Source organism: Typopeltis vanoorti, chromosome 10 (assembly GCF_054136105.1).
Source record: "Typopeltis vanoorti isolate ZY-2024b chromosome 10, IOZ_Tvanoo_1.0, whole genome shotgun sequence".
NCBI lineage: Eukaryota > Metazoa > Arthropoda > Arachnida > Uropygi > Thelyphonidae > Typopeltis > Typopeltis vanoorti.
Genome location: NC_143558.1, coordinates 24,759,355 through 24,782,989, shown reverse-complemented (window position 1 = coordinate 24,782,989; position 23,635 = coordinate 24,759,355). Strand labels below are relative to the sequence as shown.

The 23,635-nt window shown below is 35.1% G+C and overlaps 1 protein-coding gene across 2 annotated transcripts in view; it reads left to right on the top strand.

Moving 5' to 3' along the window:
• Positions 1-23,635, top strand: part of Gnpat (dihydroxyacetone phosphate acyltransferase) — a 172,028-nt gene that overhangs the window by 46,801 nt on the left and 101,592 nt on the right. For both annotated transcript variants that reach the window (XM_090399390.1, XM_090399389.1), the window contains exons 4-5: positions 6,987-7,116; positions 18,535-18,738. In XM_090399390.1, coding sequence (XP_090255516.1) covers positions 6,987-7,116; positions 18,535-18,738 — 334 coding nt within the window. The remainder of the gene's footprint in view (positions 1-6,986; positions 7,117-18,534; positions 18,739-23,635) is intronic.

Genomic DNA, 23,635 nt, shown 5'->3' with positions numbered 1-23,635 from the left:
TATACCATATCTATTACAACAGTTATTCAATTTAGTCAGAGAATCTTGCCGACACAGCGGATTTATTTAGAAGTATAACATCATCTGCATAAAGCAAAGAGCTGATATTAACATCTCCAATTTTGATATCATGTTTAATACCACTTTCCTTCATAATGTGATCCATATAGATAATGGAAAACAGAGGGGGATAATGTACATCCTTGTCTCGCACCAGATTTAACATTAAACCCTCTTCCTGTACTTCCTTCAATTCTAACTGCTGACTTACAACTCAAATAAAGACTAAGTATTGCTTGATATAATGCCCCATTGACACCATATAACTGTAACGTATTGAATAGCGTCTCTCTTGGCACCTTGTCATATGCCTTTTCCAAATTGACAAAACTTAAATACAGATCTTTGTTATATTCTCATGCTTTCTCGACTATTTGTCGTAAAGTGAAGATCTGATCCTGACAGCCTCTATTTGGCCTGAATCCAGCTTGTTCTTCACCAAGCTTTTCTTCCACAATTCTTCTGAACCGTTTCTCAAGTATACTTGCATAGATCTTGCCAGGAACACTCAGTAGAGAAATACCTCTGTAATTCTCACATTCAGTTTTATTTCCCTTTTTATATATGGGTACTAGGAGAGCTCTACTCCAATCATCGGGAATTCTTCCCTCTGTCATATACCTTCTGAACTATGCAGTGCAGCCGCTGTAAGACTTTTATACCACCATATTAAGCGTTTCTTGCCGAATATCATCTACTCCTGCTGCCTTTCCACATTTCAAGCCTTTGATGGCTTTTTCTACTTCAAGTATGGATATGTATTCCTGACTGCATGCCTGGTCAGTGTTTTTTACCACTTTGCTGTCATTACTGCTTGTTTCATTTAGCAGTTTTTCAAAGTAATTACTCCATACTTCAAGGATATCGTTTTCTCCTGTTTTCATATCACATTTATCATTTCTAATTCCTTTTAAATCACTCTTTCCTCCATTCCTAAGCTTCTTCAACAACCTCCAGAATATTTTGCCACCTTCTTGATATTTCTTTTCTATGTTCTTGCCAAAGTCCTCCCATGACTTTTGTTTAGCTAGTATTACACAGTGTTTAGCATTCTTTCATTTGTCTCTGTATTCTCTAAGAGCACAAGCTGACTCATTTGCCAGGAACTTTTGATATGCTTTCTTCTTTTCCTTTACTGCCTCTTTAACTTCCTGTGTCCACCGTGGAGTTCTAATTTTTCTATACTTGCAGACAACTTCACCACATGCGTCTCTAGCTGAATCAATCGGGGCTTTTTTCAAAGGTTGCCATTGAATCTCCAAGGTTTGATTCCTGTTCTCAAACTCTTTCGATTTTTTTCTTCAATAATCTTTGTGTATTTTAGTCTACAGTTCACATCTGAGAGCTGCTCAACTTTTATTCCCATTAAAACTTTCTTACATGTTATTCTTTTCAATATGAAATTCAATTTTATCCTGCCAAGACTAAATAGTGATCACTTCCAATTTCAAATTCTCTATACACTCTGGTGTTCTGCACCAGGGAGAAAACATCACTATCAACAATAACATAGTCAATGAGATTTTTCTTATTCCTTGCCTCTTCTCTCCATGTGAATTTGTGCACATTTTTATGTTGGAACATGGTGTTAGTAATGACCAGTCCATGTCCTGAGCAGAAATCCAACAGGTATTTGCCATTATTATTAGCTTTGCTCTTTTCTCCAAATTTTCCCAAAATATTTTTGTATGTCTGACAATCACTTCCTACTCTGCTATTTAGATCCCCAACAAGGACCAACTTTTCCTTTTTCATTGTGTTAGTAGCTTTCTCTAGAGCCTCAAAGAAATTCCTCCACTTCTACCTTAGTAGAACCTTCTGTGGGACCATAGGCACAAATTAGCACATAGGCACAAAAATAAATCTCATTGTCCAGTTCCCCATTCTCATATTTGCCTACATCACTCTACTTGATATGGCCTGCCATTCAAGAAGATTAGCCTCATATTTTGTTTTGAATACTGTGATTACTCCTTCTTTTCCTTGATTGTCATTGCCTGAATATAACATTTTTGTGGACAAACTCAAAAATGTTAAAATAACAGAAACAGACATAATGGCCAGTCTAGACATAGTGTCTTTGTTCACGAATGTACCAGTAGAAGAAGTAATGAACACTATCAAAGATCTCTTTCCTGCAGATATTACAAAGATCAAGCATTGCCTACAATCAAATTTTTTCAAAGTTAACAAGGTTTACAAACAATTAGAAGGCCTAGCCATGGGCAGCCCTCTGTCGCCACCATGTGCAGACCTTTTCATGGAGAAATTTGAAGATGAAATCTTCACCAGCATTACTCCTTAACCTTCTATATGGTGGAGATATGTGGGTGATATCTTCATCATATGGAAGGACAACTTAGAAAACCTACATATGTTTCTTAATAGAATCAATGCACTCCACAATAAAATAAAATTTACTCTAGAAGTAGAAAATAACGAACAACTACACTTCTTGGACTTTAGTAAAAAGACAAGGTAACAGTATCAGACTGTCAATTTACAAAAAACCAACGGACACTGGAAGATATCTGCATTACTCTTCAAACCATCATAGGTCACAGAAACATAGCATCATCCACATGCTGAGAAATCGAGCTAGAAAATTTATCTCTGACGAGGAAGAAGTTCAAGCAGAACTGTCTCAAATAGCTACAACACTATCACAAAATGGTTAACCCTCGAAACATCATCAACAAATTGCTATACAAAGATAACCAACAACAAAGAACAGTCTCCCAGCAAATTTCAACAGCAGTCATCCCCTTTATAGGTTCAACATCCACAAAAATTGCGAGATTGTTAAAGACCCATAACGTCAGGGTTGTATTTAAACCAACAAATAGCTTAAGACAGTTTCTAAGATCTCCAAAAGACAGTGTTCCATTTTATAAATATCCAGGTGTGTAATATTCCTTGCACGTGCGGTCTTTCCTACATTGGAGAGACTTCGAGAAGCCTGGAAATAAGACAGAAAGAACATGTCAGTGATGTTAATCACAAGAGAACGATCACCTCTGGATTGGCACATCACTTTTCAACTTCGAACCACACTATAGACTGGAATAACAGCTCCATGCCCTACGTAGACGAGGATTACAGACATAGAGTATTTAAAGAAGCAGCAGTTGTACTACGTACGGGCAGTAACCTAAACAGAAATCGGAGAGCCATACTGAACGATACTTGGAAAAATTTAATTAATTCCCTCAGTTCAACAGAGCTACAGTACGCGAATAATCATATTACGTGTTTGCATGTAACGCATGTTCATGATACTGAGTAGATATGTCACGCGAACGTGTTACCTTAGCTACCTAACAGGTACTAACGGTTCTTTGTATTCTTAAACCTTTTTGCATTTACCATTTTTTGTATTGTGCAAGCCTTGAGAAAGCTAGTCAGTTACTAGCGAAACTGGCGGCAATTTGTACGAACAGAAGTACGTTTTAAATATATGGTCAATTAAACAATAAGGCTTATGTTATGTATGAAAGTTATTTTGTTTAACATTCTAATAGTAATGATTAATTATTCTTTACACTGTATGACAACAAATATGATGAATAAACCTTTTGCTATTTTTAATTTGATTGCCTGTGTCTAAGAATCCGATGCACCAATCATAAATTATTTGAATCTAAGTGGGATGGAATAAATGATAGTCAAGGTCATGACTGCAAACAGAGGTCAATAGTGGGTACATCTGCAAGTTTGCTTCTTGATTGGGAAACTCTTTTCTTAATTTAATCTAAGGGTTCTGGGTGGTGCAGCAATAAAAAAACAAATTTTCCCAGAACTTTAAGAGAGGCAAATTTCAGAGGCTTTGTCACCTAGGAAATGGCTCGACCTTGAAGCAATTCCTTTGTGTTCTCAATAGTACCACACGACATCCAAGGAGAGGTATACTATACAACATATAGATATATAATAAGAAGATTAGGACATAACACTTGGTTAGAGAGGGTCAGAACAAGAGGTCATTCCTTGAAGAGTATGGTTAGCAAGAGCATGAGGACTAGTTTTTTTGCTTGGAGAGTAGTGAATGAATGGAATATGTTGCCTGAGTCAGTTGTGAGTGCTTTGTGTGTTTCTCATTGAAAGCTAATGGTTTCAATGAGAGTTATAATAGATATTGTGTTGATAGTTTGGGTCTCCCACAGTGAGTCTTAGGACTCCATGGAGGTGGCCACATAATAATAATATTAATTTGAGCATTTCTGGTTGAATATCATCTATTCCAGCTGCCTTTCCATATTGCAGGTTTTTGATCGCTTTCATTACTTTAAATATTGATATGTATTCCTCATTGCATTCTCGTTGACTGTTTTCTGCCATACTGTCACTGCTTGATTAAATTAGCAACATTCAAAACAATTACTCCAGAAATCTGGAATATCTTTATCTTCATTTTTCATGTCACCTCTATCATCAGATGCTTTTTAGGGTACTGAAGTATTTTCAATACCTTCCAGAATATTTTGTCCCCTTCCTGACTTTTATGTTCTATATGCTTACCACAATTTTCCCATGGCTTTTGTTTAGATAGTTTTATGCAGTATTTTTCTCTGTATTCTCTGAGAGCACAAGCTAACTTACTTTCTAGAAACTTTCAATATGCTTTCTTCTTTTCTTCGACTGCCTCTTTAACTTCCTGACTCTACCATGGAGTGCTATCATTGCAGACCTCACCACATTCCTCTTTGGATGAATTGGTGTTTTCTTTAGGATTTTTTGTTGAATCTTCAAGGTTTGGTTCTTGTTTTCAAGCTTTCATTTTTTCTTTAATGATGTTTGTGTATTCTAGTCTGCAGATCACATCTGAAAGCTGCTCAACTTCCAATTTCAAATCCTCTGTATACTGTTGTGTCCTGAACCAGTTGGGAAAACATAGATATCTACAATAATGTCATCATCAGTAAGACTTTCTTATTTCCTGCATCTTCTCTCTATGTGAGTACACATTTTTATGTTGGAATATAGTGATAATAATAACTAGTCCATGTCCTGAGCAAAAATTGAACAGGTACTTGCCATTATTATTAACTTTGCTCTTTTCTCCAAATTTTCCCAAAACATTTCTATATGTCTCGTAATCATTTCTTGCTCCGTTGTTTATATCTCTGACAAGGACCAACTTTTCCCCTTTTATCATGTAGGCTGCCTTCTCTAATGACACCAAAAATGCCTCCACTTTTTCCTTAGTATAACTTTCAGTGGGACCTAAATAACTTTTCTTTATTGGGATGAAATTTAGCAATCGATATTTATAAACTAACTAAAGACATTCTTGGATTTACATTAAGAAATTAGAGTTTCAGGAAACTAATAGCACTGTATAGCTTATGGAATTTATTTACACTTCTGGTATAAGTTGTATTGTTTAGGAACTGCTATGTATAAAAAAACAGACATCCTGTTGGGTACTTATTGTTCTCATTCCTTGTGTTATTTTCCTGCTCATAGTCCTTGGCAAACTAACCTAATGTTTAGAGTCCAAAGATGCCATTTTGTTTGGAGGCATCACCTCCTCACAAAGCATCTTAATTCATATGGTACTACTAAGATTTTACCCATACAAAAAATGTCAGAACTGAAGACACTGAGAATAATTCACTCACATAAAAATTTCTTTGAATTTTAATAAAAATGAATCATATCTGTGAAGGCATTAAAGCCTTCACAGATATGATTCATTTTTAAATAATTTAAATGTGATGTTTAGTTTAATGCATTCACCTAAAATTTTAAAACAGTCATAACTTAAATAAACTGATTCTTTTGTGAAAAATAATTAAGTTAGGTGATTGTATTTTAGAACTAATGTTAATTTTGCTTTTATTTCTTATATATCAATTACTTCATTGTTAGAAAACAACTGTCAACTTAAAAATCATTTTTATGAAGCCATTCAGTTCAGAACATTTCTCAGTATGTTCAGCTTACAGAAGTTGCTTTATCACTAATGGACTAATGTTGGTAGCTTATTACAGTGCATCTGGTTTTTGATAAATTAACAGTATGACTAATATGTAAATAAATTGTAAGATATTGTAAATTGTAAGGGAATTTATCTGACTACTTCTACTGACTTTCAGTTTTTTTTTTTTAATGTAGTTTCTCTCAGCCTGATCCATTTCTGCTCAGAATGACCCTTTAGTTAGTAAACCTTAAATATGTTATAAGAGTAGTGCAATTTAGTGCATAAATTGACTAAATTGTAGCAAACTGTAAACCATATATTTCTGCTACTTTCCAGAGATTATTCTTAATGCAAACTTTTGTTTGCATTACAAAAATGTATAGATTTATAAAATACATATTTATAAAGATTATATAAATGAGCCTGTGTAGCTCAGTGGATGTGGTGTTTGCGCGCCACAGTGCTTGGCTGCATGAAGGAAGTCTTGGTTTCGAGTCTAGTCGGTGACTAGAGGAAATTTTTCTAAGCCTTTTTTCGACCTGTTTCCGAGTTAGTCTATCTCTGGCACGGGCAAGCAGGTTTTTCCTCCCGGAAACTCGGGTTTTTCGTCCTGTAAACTCAAGAAAATTGACCGTAGAACCCACATTATTTCAGACATTAAATATATCGTGTTAGGGTTAGGGACCACGAGATGGTGGCACATTTGAGCCATCTCTCTTCACTGTGTACTGCTTAATTAGTGATAGCCTTGGGCCATCTATCTCTGATTGGTACCAGTGGAGATTGAACTGCCCACTCAGTCTCCAAAAGTTAGATAGGGCTAAATGGCCTTGACTACTCCCCATATACGGGAATAAAAAGGCGTTAGCTGATTTTTTTTTTTTTTATGTAGATTTTTTTAATATCAATAAAACATAGTAATACGTGTAAACTGAGTATTGTCAATATATTACAAAAATTCTCAAATCAACTACCAAGTTTAAAATGATTTTTATGTTGTTAGCTTCGAAATGTTGCTGAGCAGTATCCCATTTTGATGATGCCAACTCACAGGAGTTATGCTGATTTCCTTTTGTTATCTTATGTTTGTTACCATTTCAACCTTCCAGTTCCAGTGATTGCCGCTGGATTAGGTAAGTGTTGCTTGGTTAAGCATTATATACTATACAGTCAAGTTGTTTAAATATATAATTTTATATATGTATGTCATCCTGGACCTCTCTCTCATATTTAAGACATAAATTTAACTTGCAGGTTTGAAAAGATGTCTTTAAGCTGGTGAATAAGATCTGTTCATCAAGAAGTGCTGCTTAATGTATAAAATTAAATTTTATTATTAATATATTTTTTGTTGGTGTCCATATGCATTATTTTTATACTTCTTGGGCTTACATCTTGTCATACTACTGTAATAATAAGTTTTATTCATTTATACACAAACCTGTGAAGCTCATTGGAAGTGAAGTGTGCCACCCACACTGCTAGATTGCTCAAAGAGTCACAAGTTCTATTCTAGAGGAACTTTTACCAAGTCTTTTTTTTTTCAACTGGTTCCTGAGTTAGTCAATCTTTGGCATAGGCAAGCGGATTTTTTCTCCAGCTTGCCCATGCAAGAAAATCAGTTTTTTCATCCCATAAACTCAAGAAAATTGACCACAGAATCCACACTCTTTCAAATAGTAAATATAGTATTGGGATTTAGGAGATCACAAGATGGCAGCACTTCTCAGCTGCCTCTCTTCACTGGATGCCATGTATAATTAGTGATAGTCTTGGGCCAGCTATCTCTGATTGGCTACTGGGTGGAAATTTAACGGCCCCTCAGTCTCCAAAAGTTAGATAGGACTAAAATGACCTCGCCTGCTCCCTGTATGGGAATAAAAGGTGTAGCTGACACAAATTCAGTGAAATTATAGCATTAATAAATCTAATATATCCCTAGTGTAGCTAACACTACCATCTTCCAAGCTAAAATAGTGACTGCTGGAAAACACTTAAATGAAGTATATAAGCCATATTAGAAATGACATCTGAAGAAAAATATAATTATCAATTTTTCTAATTTATATACTAATTTATATATAAATTCAGTTTTTAATGAATATATATTTTCGTTATTCTTTGAATAATCATGCAGATTTAAAGAAACTATGATGAAGTGTCATTCCTGCCATTTTATATAGTGGTGAAGTCATAGTCATCTGATTCTGACAATTTTTGAAAACAGATGATGTAATCTATATGTCTTTCATAGATAGCTTTATCCATGGTAAAGCTGAATGTGTTGCCAGCAGGATTCTTCCCAAAAAAAATTTGTGATATGTAACTTGTTAATTCCAGAATTGCAAAGGATTTGCTATTCTTGTTTAGTGATATGCTTTGCTTTACTTGCCAAGACTTTTTATTGATTTGGAATATGTAGTTTCCTTTAGATAGAACATAGGAATTGTGGTAAAGCTTTTAACATTTGCTTTCTTTCTTGAGGTATTCCTACATATATTTCAAGGAAACATTCATAAATTTTCTGTTACCATAGTAATTATCTTGAAATATTTTGTGATGAGGAATAAAGAGCTCTTTCTTGTACACAATAACTTTCAAAAATTTGCTATACCAAAAATTCAATTTGTCTAATATTTTTCAAGCACCTGCATTTAAAGTATATATATATATGTATATATATATATATATTTGTGTGTACATTTACTTGTTTCTCATTGATGTTTAAGTTGCTTAAGATCATTTAAGTTCCCATTTCTTCTCTTTTCTTTATTTACAGATACATTAACAACAACAACAACAAAAAAAGTAATGATAACTTTAAACATTTAAATACATATATATAATAGTATTTTGTATAAGATTGTGAGTGGTATCAGCCAGAAGAATGATCAAGAGAATACAAGTACCATTGTAAAAGAGCATTACTGATGAAACAAAAGTGAGTTATTGTTGATACGAAAGAGTATTGCTGTGAGAATGCATGAGAATGAGTGGGGAGTGATGGATTGTGACTGCAGTTGATCAAGATGAGAAATGACATGTATGTGAATTAAATTAGAAAATTGGCAGATATGAATGAAATGATGCAAAAGAATCAATGATGGTTTAAGAAAAAAGAGGGTGTTGAATGGCCCAAGAGAGGTATATGGAGATTCCATTATTATAGATATGGTGAATGAGAGGATGCAGAAGGTTTGTGTTCCAGGATGGAAAATAAACAGGGTGATTGATGTTCTGGATATGACTAAATGAGCAAGAGTTGGTGGTAAAAGAAAATTTCATTGCGTAGAAGAAGAATGTGAGGATTCATGTCTGATAGGAAAAGTATGTATTGTTGTCTATGCATGACAGCGATGAGTTCAGAGAGTGAGCAAAAATCACAAGTATGTTAACAGAGCTGTGTGAGTAGAAAGGAGTGCAATTCGTTAATTTGTGAAATGGGGAAAGTAAAATTGTATAAAAGTAGATTGCATCTGAATGGATTTGGTGCAAGATACAGAAACTGTTGCTGGGAAAGTGCATTGAGTGATGTGAAAGGAAGTAGGAGGTAACGTGATGGATTATATTTAAATATATTTGGTTAGTCACCTGGAGAGACTTGCTGGACGGCAGAGTAATGACTGACACAATGCAAGAAGAATAGTTGAATCTAGGGAAAAAAAATATTGGGTAGGTGCAAAGTTACAATAGAGAGGTGGCATGAGTACTGTATTTTCTTGAATATAACTCGCCCTTGCGTATATCTCACACCCTGATTTTACTTTATGGAAAAAGAAATTAAAACGTTTTGCATATCGTTGACTTCCTGGAGGTCTCAGATAATAATTTCTTCTTCTCCCTTATGAGTTAAGCTCAGGCCACTGAGCTTAACACATGTGGCATTATAGAAACATAGGATTATCTGCCCTATCATATCATTTCATATCTACATAGCCTTATGGTTACCATTATGAGTTTCTAAGAGAAAAAAATCCTTTCTTTTAGTGTTACGGTGATCAGCATTCATTTTAGAAATTACGGACTTTACAACAGTGTTATAAATAACTCTTTTAATATCCCGACGTTTCGATCTTCATATTAAGATCATCATCTGGAGCATATACAAATATACAGGACAAGCTAGGTTACATTACATACAACAAGCTAAAAAAACAATGAATTGATCACAAGTTATTCTACTGACATGACCTCTAGTGAAAAATATACAGGACAAGCTAGGTTACATTACATACAACAAGCTAAAAAAACAATGAATTGATCACAAGTTATTCTACTGACATGACCTCTAGTGAAAAATATACAGGACAAGCTAGGTTACATTACATACAACAAGCTAAAAAAACAATGAATTGATCACAAGTTATTCTACTGACATGACCTCTAGTGAAAAAAAAATATATAAAAAAAGTAATTATTTATAAACTACATCAAGCTATATTCTATTTATGATAACATGAATAAACATTCTTTCTTACAGATAGTTTCTTTCAGTAACAATGATGTCCTATTTTTAGCATTACAATTGTTATTTTTGATTTAGGATCCTGGATTTTCTATAGTCCTGTTTATGGTTGCTCTTAGAAAGGAAGGTTCTGTGGGTTGAATATATGCCTTCCATATGTTTGGGATTTTTAGACCATCATTATTGTTCAGATTGGGGTGGTTGGTAATAATCTCACAGGCTTCCTTAAATTTGCATTCATACCATGTTTTGGTGTGATGTAGACAACTAGTGCTTTTCCAGTCAATTCTGTGTAAGGTGTTCAGGGCATGATCAGAAAGGCCAGCTTCACCATAATTATTTTATTTAATGTGATATGTTCTTTTTGTCTGATACGGATTGTGCATCCTGTTTCTCCTATATATGGTATGTTACAGGTGCAATAAATATGGTTACAAAATTAATAATGAAAAAAACTCGCATACAAAGATTATTTAATAGCATAATTTTCACTTGTGTGTCACAGGCATCTTCAGTACATTAAGCTCAAATTAAACAATAACTGACAATTCCAAAAAGCACCACCGATGTAGCTGGTGTAAGATAACTAAAAAGGTCAACAACTTTCCTAAAAAAAAAAAAAAAATCAATACAATAAAAAGTTAGTAACGATTAGCAAAATTCTCTACAAGACCTCAATAATAAACAAAGACAAACCAGACTACAATAAAACTATAACCATTAAACTATAACTCATACTATTAAATAATTATACTATTAAATAATCTTCGCACATGAGTTTTTTCCATTATTAATTTTGTATCGATATGTCTACTCATGATATACCTCTTTTAAAACTTAATAAATATGGTATACTTCAGGGTGGAGCAGTGGAGGGAGTGGGTCTTTGGATGAGTTGAGTAAGCTTTTTAATTTTGCAGGAAGTTTAAAGGTGGCTTTGAGGTATTTTTGTAGTATTCTGTTTATTTTCTCTGATGTCCCTTTAATGTAAGGAATGGTTATAGTTTTATTGTAATCTGGTTTGTCTTTGTTTATTATTGAGGTCTTGTAAAGAATTTTGCTAATAGTGTTTTGGCTGTACCCATTTTTTTGGAAAAGTATTGCTGCTAACTTTAAATTCGTCTTTCAGTGCCTGTTCACTGGAGCAGATCTTCAGAGCCCTGTTTTTTTAGAGTATTAATGACACCTAGTTTTTGTGTTGGGTGGTGGTAGGAGTTTTCTTGTATATATTGGCCAGTACGTGTCGGTTTCCGGTAAACAGTGAAGGAAAGATTGCCAGAAGGAAGTCGTGTGACAAGTGTATCTAGAAATGTTCTGTTTTTCAATCTCAATTGTGAAATATATGCGTTTTTTTTTTTGTTGTTTGTTTAGGTGGCTAAAGAATGTGTCTGGGACGCTATGTGCCATGGGACCAGATTGCAAAAACATCAACGTATCTAAGCCAGACTATGGCTTAGATACATTTAGAGTATCTAAACGTATTTAAATTATAAACATATAATTTAAAGGAGAGGAACCTAAAGCAAGTTGCTCAAAATGTTCCATATAAAAGTTAGCAATGGGGGGGGGGATAATGGCAAGCCCATGGCTGTGCTTTCTTTTTGTAGGTAGAAAGCATTTTGCCATACAAAATAACCAGAACGCAATACATGTGCAAAGAGCGCCATAATATCTGGAGAGAATGTGTTCTATAAAAGAAGGATTGTGTCATTGATTGGGACATTCGTAAAGGGGGCAGAGACATCAAAACTGACTAATAAATCATCTTTTTCTAATGTAATGTCTTTGATGTTACATTAAATATATGAAGTGTTGTGTGTTTTTGATATAGGAGGGGGGATTACCTACCAACTCCTTGAGTGTTGCTGCTAATTTTTTGGCTAAGTGATAATTTGGGCTATCTATCACTTCAACTAGGTCAGAGTGGTGTGTTTTCTTTGTGTATTTTGGGTAGCCCATAAATTCTTGAGGAAAGAGCGTAGTGTGGAAATAGTTTTTTGACCGTGTCTTTGGGCCATGTGGTAATTGACTTAAGCCGTTTCTCTTTTTTCTTTTTGATTATATTGGTTGGGTTGTAGTTAACGAGCTGGTATGTGTTAATGTCCGAGACTAGCAGATTCATTTTTTCTACATAAGTTTGGTTTAAAATAACGGTGGCACTCCTTTATCGGCTCTAGTTATTACGATGTTTGGATTTGACTTTAATGATTTCACCGTTGTTAATTCATGTTTTGTTATGATTTAAAATGTTGGTGGTTTCTAAACGTATTTTATCTGCTATGTTATTTGGGATGAATCTTAAGCCTTTTTCTATGTTACAAATAACTTCAAGTTTATCGACCTGGGTGCTACGGCAAAATTTAGACCTTTATTTAGTACCGAGAGTTCGTCTTTGCTTAAAGCGTGGTTGGATAGGTTAACTACGTTACTGTTACCTGTAGGAGATTGGTGGCTCCTGTTATTTCTTGCTTCTGGTTGGTAGTTATCATTCACTGTGGACAGATTTGAATATGGCCACTAGTTTTGTCGATCTTTTAGTCTCTGAAATTTGGAAATTGGGTTTTCTTTCTTCATTTCAAGGATATGGTTCGCCGTGTTGTCTGTAATCTTTTCCAGGATCATCCAGATATCTGTGTTTAAGTAGCTTGAAAGTTCTGATTTTTCCTTTAGTAGCTTGATTTGAGTAACAGCTAAGTTCTTTCTCGTAGCTTGGATCTGTTCTCTGAGTAGCACTTTCTCCATGCAATAACTTTTATATGGAACATTTTGAGCAACTTGCTTTAGGTTTATCTCCTTTAAACCAAAGTCTGGCTTAGATACATTGATGATGTTTTCGCAATCTGATCCTTTCTGCTCATCCCTTGAATACCTTACACAGACTTGATTGGAAAAGCATTAGTTATCTACATCCAAAACATGGTATGAATGCAAATTTAAGGAAGCCTGTGAGATTATTACCAACCACCCCAATCTGAGCAATAATGATGGTCTAGAAATCCCAAACATATGGAAGGCATATATTCGACCCATGGAACATTCCTCTCTAAGAGCAACTATAAACAGGACTATAGAAAATCCAGGATCCTAAATCAAAAATAACAATTGTAATGCTAAAAATAGGACATCATTGTTACTGAAAGAAAACTATCTGTAAGAAAGAATGTTTATTCATGTTATCATAAATAGAATATAGCTTGATGTAGTTTATAAATAATTATTATTTTTTTTTTTTCACTAGAAGTCATGCCAGTAGAATAACTTGTGATCAATTCATTGTTTCTTTAGCTTGCTGTATATAATGTAACCTAGCTTGTCCTGTATATTTGTATATGCTCCAGATGATGATCTTAATAAGATCGAACGCTGGGATATCATCATCGTCAAATTTCTGACCTGTACCCTCAAGGGGTGTACAGGATATGATAGTACTACATGAAAAATTTACATCATTACTAACTTCCTATCTACAATTTTCCTTCAAATCAGTCTGCTACTTGTCAAGATTCCAACATTATCAGATCTTATATCTATCGTATAAAGCACTTTGTACCGTATCAATCCACCTATATCTTGGTCTTCCTCTGGGTCGTTTTCTCTGCCAACCTGGCAGAGAACACTTACTTTGATAATCTTTCTTTGCCCATTCTGTTTAAGTGACCATACCACCTGAGATTAGCCCTGCTAACGCATTCCTGGATGCTGACAATGTCAAGTTCTTTCCTAATATCCTCGTTTTTAATATGATATTGCCATTGATGCCATCTGTTCATGCCTATAATCTTTCTCAGGACTCTCATATCTGCGGTCTCTAGTCTTTGGTTAAGTGTTTTACTTCTGACCCAGCTCTCAGATCCATTAGTTAAAACTGGTTTGAACACTGTCTTGTATACAGCTAATTTAGTGTTCTGACTAATTTCTCTCTTATTCCATATGAATTTATTCAATTGACTTCCTACCATACCAACTTTGTTGATCCTGTTGTCTATTTCCATATTTAATTTATCTTCACTAAAAATCATGCCTAAATAGATGAAAAGTTTTACTTGTTCCACAGGTTCCCCTTTCAAAACAAAGTTGACATTTTCAACGATTCTACCTATTTTCATTGTCTTTTTATTGCTGACCTTCATACCATATCTATTACAACAGTTATTCAATTTAGTCAGGGAATCTTGCAAACTTGTAGCGGATTTATTTAGAAGTATAACATTGTCCGCATAAAGCAAAGAGCTGACATTAACATCTCCAATTCTGATATCATGTTTAATACCACTTTCCTTCATAATATGATCCATAAAGATAACAGAGGGGATAATGTACATCCTTGTCTGACACCAGATTTAATATTAAACCATCTTCCTGTACTTCCTTCAATTCTAACTGCTGACTTGCAACTCAAATAAAGACTAAGTATTGCTTCATACAATGCCCAATTGACACCATATAACTGTAGCGTGTTGAATAGCTTGTCTCTTGGCACCTTTTAATATGCCTTTTCCAAATCGACAAAACTTAAATACAGATCTTTGTTATATTCCCATGCTTTCTCAACTATTTGTCGTAAAGTGAAAATCTGATCCTCACAGCCTCTATTTGGCTTGAATCCAGCTTGTTCTTCACCAAGCTTTTCTTCCACAATTCTTCTCAACTGTTTCTCAGTATACGTGCATAAATCTTGCCTGGAACACTCAGTAGGGAAATACCTCTGTAATTCTCACATTGTTTTATTTCCCTTTTTATATATGGGTACTATTAGAGCTCTACTCCAATCATCGGGAATTCGTCCCTCTGTCACACACCTTCTGAACTATGCAGTGCAGCCACTGTAAGACTTTTATACCACCATATTAAGCATTTCTTGTCGAATATCATCTACTCCTGCTGCCTTTCCACATTTCAAGCCTTTGCTGGCTTTTTCTACTTCAAGTATGGATATGTATTCCTCACTATATGCCTGTTGAGTGTTTTTTACCACTGTGCTATTACTGCTTGTTTCATTTAGCAGTTTTTCGAAGTGATTACTCTATACTTAGAGGATATCTTTTTCTCCCGTTTTCATGTCTCCTTTATCATCTCTAGCTCCTTTTACAGCACTCGTTCCTTTATTTCTAAGCTTCAACAACCTCCAGAATATCTTATCACTTCTTGATATTTATTTTCTATGTTTTTGCCAAAGTCTTCCAATGACTTTTGTTTAGCTAGTTTTACATGGTGTTTAGCTTTCTTACATTTGTCTCTGTATTCTCTAAGAGCACAAGCTGACTTATTTACCAGGAACTTTTGATATGCTTTCTTCTTTTCCTTCACCTCTTTAACTTCCTGTGTCCACCATGGAGTTTTGATTTTTCTATCCTTGCAGACAACCTCATCACATGCCTCTCTGACTGAATTAATCAGGGTTTTCTTCAAGGTTTGCTTCTGAATCTCCAAGGTTTGGTTCTTGTTCTCAAACTCTTGCATTTTATCTACAATAATCTTTTTGTATTTTAGTCTACAGTTCACATCTGAGGTCTGCTCAACTTTTATTTGCTTTAAAACTTTCTTACATGTCATTCTTTTCAATATGAAATTCAGTTTTATCCTGATCAAGACTAAATAGTGATCACTTCCAATTTCAAATCCTGTATACACTCTGGTGTATACAGGATTTGAAATACCATGGAGAAAACATCACTATCAACAATAACATAGTCAATGAGACTTTTCTTATTCCTTGCCTCTTCTCTCCATGTGAATTTGTGCACATTTTTATGTTGGAACATGGTGTTAGTAATAACCAGTCCATGTCCTGAGCAGAAATCCAACAGATATTTGCCATTATTATTAGCTTTGCTCTTTTCTCCAAATTTTCCCAAAATATTTTTGTATGTCTGACAATCACTTCCTACTCTGCTATTTAAATCCCCAACAAGGACGAACTTTTCCTTTTTCATTGTGTCAGTAGCTTTCTCTAGAGCCTCAAAAAAATTCCTCCACTTCTTCCTTAGTAGAGCCTGCTGTGGGACCATAGGCACAAATAAGTCTCATTGTCCAGTTCCCCATTGTGATATTTGCCCACATCACTCTACTTGAAATTGCCTGCCATTCAAGAAGATTAGCCTCGTATTTAGTGTTGAATACTATGGCTAATCCTTGTTTTCCTTGATTGTCATTTCCTGAATATAACATTTTGTATTTATTGTTCAGAAAGATCTCGCCAGTTTTGTCTTTTTTGTTTCAGTCACCCCTATTATGTCGATCTGGTACTTATATAATTTCTTAGCTAGCTCCATTTCTTTGCCATTCAGACTTCTTATGTTGATAGTACCGATCTTTAACTCTGGTGATGTTGAGTTGGGATGTGGTTTCAGATTCATTCCAGTAGCTGACTTTTCGCTGTTCGCCCTGGTTCTCTGGCGAAAACAACGGGGGGGGCCTTGTTTAACCGGGCAACTCCCCAGCCAGCAAGAAATTTTGTCATTTTGTCAATTTTGTACCATCATTTTTTATGTTGGTTTAAGCCTATAAGGATACAATTTGGTCAGCTAAATCCCAAATTGCTAGCCCATCCTCATTCGTTTAGTATCCAGGTAGATACCATCAGGGTGCACCACGAGAAGGTGAGGATTGGACATTAGGTCAGAAGCCCTGGTCGGTTCTCATTATTCCTTTAAATGCTATGTGGAGGTCTCCTCTCAGTTATACAGATTTGGCCCTTAAGCACCCCACATTGGGATATATTAAAAGAGTTATTTATAACATGGTTGTAAAGTCCATAATTTCTATAATGGAAGTGAAAAATATTTTGCCACTTCTATAATGAGACTGGTTGCCACCCTTTTTTTGCACCCTAGAAGGATTCAAACAAAGGTTTTTTTCTAAATCAATACAAGTGTCAACTGAGCTGTAGACACTCTCAGGTGATTTCTGTATTGGATATGCATTTTTTTGCTGTTTAGATTTCTAGCAAGGATCAGCTCTCCTTTTTATTAATTTATGTCAGCTGTCTTTTCTAATGGCTCTGAATTCTTCATTTTCTTCCTTAGTAGAATCTTAGGACCAGAATTGAAATTTCATATCATTCAAAAAGTTTCTCTGTGCCAGCAGTGTGATTACCTATGTAAGAAAAGGGTATATGTGGAACTACAACAGGGATGATTATGAAGAGCTCAGGAGACAGCTTGCAGGTGTAGCATGGAATGAGGAGTTAGCTGGAAAAGAGATCAATGCAGCTTGGGGGATTTTCAAAATGCAGCTTGCAGAGTCTGGTGGACAGAAGGAGGGGAGATATGATAGAGACCTACAAGTTATTAAGCTGTTGTTATAGGATCAATGCTGGAGAGGATCTATAGAAAATAGTGGGAGATCAGGGAAGAAACAGAGTTCATCCCTGGAAGCAGTATAAGGAGGGTGTGAGTAGGGAAGTGAGAAGCAGGTTTTTTTCATGCAGAGTTGTGAATGATTGGAATGCCTTTCCTGAGAGTGTGGTGTCTGCAGAGAATTTGAGTGTGTTTAAAGCACAGTATGATGAGCTGGATAAAAAGACCTCCTAGATGAGTCTTTGAATCCATGGGGTCTTGGGTCATAATAATTTTGAATGTTATAGCTACCACCTGCTTTCCCTGATTACTGTTGTCTGAATAAAACAGAATTTCATCTATATCAGTCTTCTTTGTAACAAACTTTAACTTTGATAACAAAGACATGATACTCCTCTAATTCAGTTTAGACTTTTTGTATCGATACATCTTTTATTGTCTTATATTCTTCTGTCACATTGTTCTGTACATGCTTATGTTTTTCATTCTTATGTTCTTCATATTATTATATGAAACATTTTTTGCCAGATCAGTTCACTCCTTGCATGAATTTTATCCATATGGATCTCAACTAGTTATATTTATGCACACCTTAAAAAATATGTAAATTTGAATTTTAATTAGAGATTTATTATTTTGCCTTTGCTCATTTAATAATTTAAAGTTATGCATGATAATATTTGTAATTAACTTAAGATAAATGTGTCCTATAAAGATTAATGAAGTTGAAAATTTATGTTGAATTTTACATTTGAGAACTTGTGTATAACTAATTATTTTTTTTAAAGATTTTCTTGGACTGAAGGCCGTGAGTACACTTTTGAGAAATTCTGGTGCCTTCTTTATACGGCGTTCATTTGGAGATGATAAATTATACTGGGCGTTATTCTCAGAGTATATTCAGACTCACATTTATGGTGGTGAAGCACCAATGGAGTTCTTTGTTGAAGGAACACGAAGTAGAACAGCCAAGTCATTAATTCCACGACTAGGTAAGATAGCAATTGACTTATTTTTACTTCCCATATGAAATGCTGATGTTCTAGATGAAATTTTTAAAAATTTTGGTTCATTGAAGTAAATCTTCATAGGGCTATTAGTAACAAGGTCTTTAATTCAAAAAAAAAAAAAAAATACTGAACATGTAGACACAAGAGGTTTGATAACACGTTATTAAATTGAATATTTTAATCTGAATATAACAGATTGCTGTGAAAAACAAATTGACAAGGTAGAATAACAATAATGGATTTCAAAGATGAACCACATTCTGGTTTTCTATAGCACAATAGATTGTACTGTACTGTGTTACCATGCATCTCACATCCTTTGAAATCCATTGTTATTCTACTTTGTTGAAAACTATTCTTACTATTATGTTATGTTTCAGTGTTTGACTTTGCAAATGCTATTATTAAAAATTCTTATTCCAGAATATGCTGCTGAAATAGGTTTGATTTGAAATTATAATGGAAAAGTTACTTACCTGTGGCAATGATCTTGCTTTTGATGCAGTGGCTTAATTGTAGGTCATTATTAGTAAACTGTTGGTGTAATGAGATGGAGGATTGGGGAAAGGGAAAGAGGGTAGAGCAAAGAAAGAGAAGGTGGTACAAGTTCGTTGGTAAGAGAAATCTTGCTATAAAAGCATAACCCTTTCTTTCTTTCTTTGTTGATCTTGTCCGAAAACATTACACATGGGGGGGGACAATTTTAGCAAGATTTCTCCATTACCTACCCCCTCTTTTCTTTATCCTTCCTATTCCCTCCTTAATCCATTTTCTCTCACTTTTGTATCATATTATATATTAGTACTCCTTATTTTTGAAGTTTAGCTTTTTCTATGAGGCACCCTTTCACTTGTTCTATATAATAAGTAAAAAATTGTAACAAATTTATATTTATTGTAATTAATGAACCAGCATATTTGCAGCCCAAACATGTTTTTACAAGTCTAATCTTTTCAAGCTATTTTTCTCTGTGTGTATTGATGTCATCATAACAGAGCATTATTAAAAAGTCTTCAGTTACATTATAAAAATGGCAAGCAACATTGCTACCCAGAAGACAACAGAATTATGGCTTATTGGACAGATGTCAGCTGCATTGCCTCTCTCAAAACTCTCTTCCACAAAAGAAGTCATTGTTTAATTGCTTTTTTTTTATTTAATGAAAAAAACAAGGGAAGCAGCCCCGGATGTTTTGACAATCTGGCAAAAGTCAAGAATACTTTTACCGAAGGTTGAAAAAAAATAAAAAACATGTTTGCATGGACAAAGTCAAGGGCATATTTAGAGAATGGGAAAATTTGAAAGGGAAAGAATAAGGCAAAGAATTTGGAGGTGAAGGAGTAGGAAGAAATCTGTTAGGCTCTATTTTAAAGCCTGGTTTCCAAGCTCTGTCTGCTTCTAGGAATGACCTGCAGTTACTGAAGGACATTTACCTGTATAAGTAAATGAAGCGATTGCATATATTGAAGCTTAAAAGAAGTCTGCAGAAGACAGTCGTCCAATGAAATTAGCTACAGTAGACCCAGGCATAATTGTTTTTGCACAACTAGAAGACTGTAGTGTTCATGACATCACTCTACCTAGGTGACAAATCTGGGCATAGTAGTCGAGATGAGGTCTTATCAAGGCTCGGTACAGAGGTACAATAACTTGCTTGTCTCTGCTCGTCAAGGTATTTTTCAACAACAAGTGAGTTGATGAGCTGATTTAGTTACTTTTGCAATGTGCCCCCCTAAACTTCATCTCCCTATCCACCAACACTCCCAAGTCCCTGGCCTCATCAATCTCCTGGAGTACAGTTCCACCAGTGTGGTATACTGCTGCTAATCTTTTCACCCAAAATGCATAACCTTACATTTTGTCACATTAAATTGACATCCATTCTCCTTAGCCCAGAACTCCAATCTATCCAAGTCGTCCTGCAAGATTTTGACATCTTCTGCATTCACTATTGCCCTATCCAACTTTGCATCATCAGCGAACAAATGAACTGTTCCTTTTAGATCCTTCCCTATATCCTTAATGTACAAATTAAACAGCAGTAGTCCAAGAACAGAACCCTGTGGCATACCACTAGTCACAGGCCATCTTTTGAACTCTACTCCTGAATAAACTACTCTCTGATATCTCTCCATCAACCACCCACCTATCCATCTCACCAACCCTATATCCATTCCCATATGTTGTAGTTTACTGATTAGAATTCCATGTGGTATCCTGTCAAATGCCTTAGCCAGGTCCAACAGGATCACTGTAAATCCATTACTCTTATCCAGTTCAGCCATCACTGTGTTATAAAACTTGAGCAAGTTACTGAGGCATGATCTACCCTTCACAAAGCCATGCTGTCTCCCTCGTACAGTATCTCATTTTCATCAATCCATTCCTGTATTTTTCCCTTGACTACTTTCTCCAAGACCGTGACAACGACTCCTGATATGCTGATCGGTCGGTAATTTGCAACAGTAGTCTTGGATTCTCCTTTATGCAGTGGAACTATTTTCCCCACCTTCGGGACTAAACCAGGCCCGAGACTCAGATTAAACAACATGGTCAAGGGCACTGATAATTTTTTAGCTGCTTCATGTAAGACCCGTGGCAGTATACCATCCAATCCCACAGATGTATTCACATTAAGGTTCTGTAATAGACCATTCACCTCCACTTCATTCATCACAATTCCCATATAAACTAATGGTTCCTTCATTTTTTCAATGTCACCACCTGGATGATATACTCTTGCAAAGTGTTCGCTCAGTAATTCCACTATACCGACAAGATTATTAGTGGTTTACCAGACAACAGTCATCCACTACCTAATAGGATTAGTTAACATTTCTATTTCTTCCAACTAGGAAGATATTCCATTAGAGGGATGTTTGTCATTCAGTGGTGGATATCTAAACCACTGTGATTAATGTAATTAAAAATGTATAACAAGTTAATAGATTTTTGCATTGAGAATGAACTGTTTAACATATTTTTCCAGCAGCATAAGAGAAGACTTTTACACCTGAAGGTTCCTGGAGACTGATTTGGAAATCAAATATACTATATAATGATTAGAAACAGATGGGGGGGGGGGGAACTATGGTAGTAAAAAACTCACTTTTTTTTAAACTAATCCCACCACTGTTATACCAAATAGTTGTTTTGCATACTGTGACAAGCAATTCTTGTGCTCTGAAGATGCCGGATATAATACCAGTGGAATATCAGCTAATAGGTTAATAAATATTACTTATTTTCTTATCATTCTGTGTTGTAATCAATACCATAAAAATAAATTAACATGTACTGCCAACACATAAGCCTTTCCATGTGTTTGAAAACTCGCTTATCTTGGGGAGCAGATTGTGAATCAGATTACTAACTGTTAATTGCTAATGTGAGGATTCATTTAAAAACCATAAACCATAAAGAACAAACTTATAAACAAGTATTATTATTTATAAGGACACCTCCATGGAGTCAAAAGACTCATTGCAGGAGACCCACTCTATCCATTAACACACAGTACCTATCATACATCTTCTTAAACCTATTCTCTGTTTGTACTCACAATTGCCTTTTGCAATCCATTCCACTCATTCACCACTCTCCAAATAAAGAACTTAGTCTACACACCATACTAAATACAACTCTTAGACAACTTCTAAATGTGACCCCTTGTTTTCTCCTTATGTATTGAAAAATTTCTTTTGTGTCAATCTTATAGAATCCTTTAATAACTTATAAGTTTGTATCATATCCCCTCTCCTCTGCCTGTCAGCTAAACTCTGAAACTCATACCCTTAATCTATCTTCATAGGGAACATTCCACAGACCTGTCACCAGCTTGGTCACTCAACTCTGAATCCTCTCCACCACCTCCTGATCCCCAAATGATTTAATTTTGCCAGAATCCCTGAAGCATATAAAAAAAAAAAATTAAGAAAGATTTCATATGGTTTTACAGCATGCAGAAAATGCCACATCAGATGAATTATGAAATCAGGCCAAGATGAACTTGACTAATACCCTATCCCCATTCATGTGTTGTATTCTATCCAGGAGATTGACTGCCATGCTTGACCATGGGCACAGCGACATGTGGCGAAGACCCTATCTCTTCCACATTGTTGCAAATATTCATGACTGTAAATCCATGTGTGTGTGTGTTCATCATGGGGTTGGTTTGGCTGTTCTGAGGGATGAAAAACCAGAGTTTCCTTGTGAAAAAACCCTCTACCTCTGTATGAGACCAGCTAACTCACCTTTTGTCGAAAGAGACCAGATAAAGGTTCCTCATGTCACTGAGGGGGAATCGAACCCAGGTCTTTCCGATCAAAGGGCTCCATCTATAATGACTGAGCTATGGAGGAAGGAAAATTAACAAGACTTTCAAGAGAAACATTTGATTTGATTAACCACAGGAAAGAAAGTAAACCAGGGAAACGACAAGCGAATACAATAGAAATTATTATAAAGAAATCAGTAATTCAATAAAGAAATTTCAAATTCAAAAACACCACACCATAAAAGATAAAGATGAGCACATCCTAACTGAACAAAAAAAGAGAAATTTTACAGAGATTGAAAGAATACTCTGAGGATCTATACAAAAATTCATAGGTAATGAATGTCTGACATAAACATGAGAATATGAACCTCCCATCCTCAGAGAGGAGGTGGAACTAACTATCAAAGCTATTTGCAAACAACTGATATCAAAGATATCATTTGTGTGTAGACTTCAATATGTTTCATCCAATATTGCATCATCAGGGAGAAAAGAGATCCATTAATTACATTCAAAAGATGTAACATATAGCTCATATTTTGATTTCCCTGAGGACATTATTAACTTATTTTAAATTCACTATTAGCACAGGCTGTT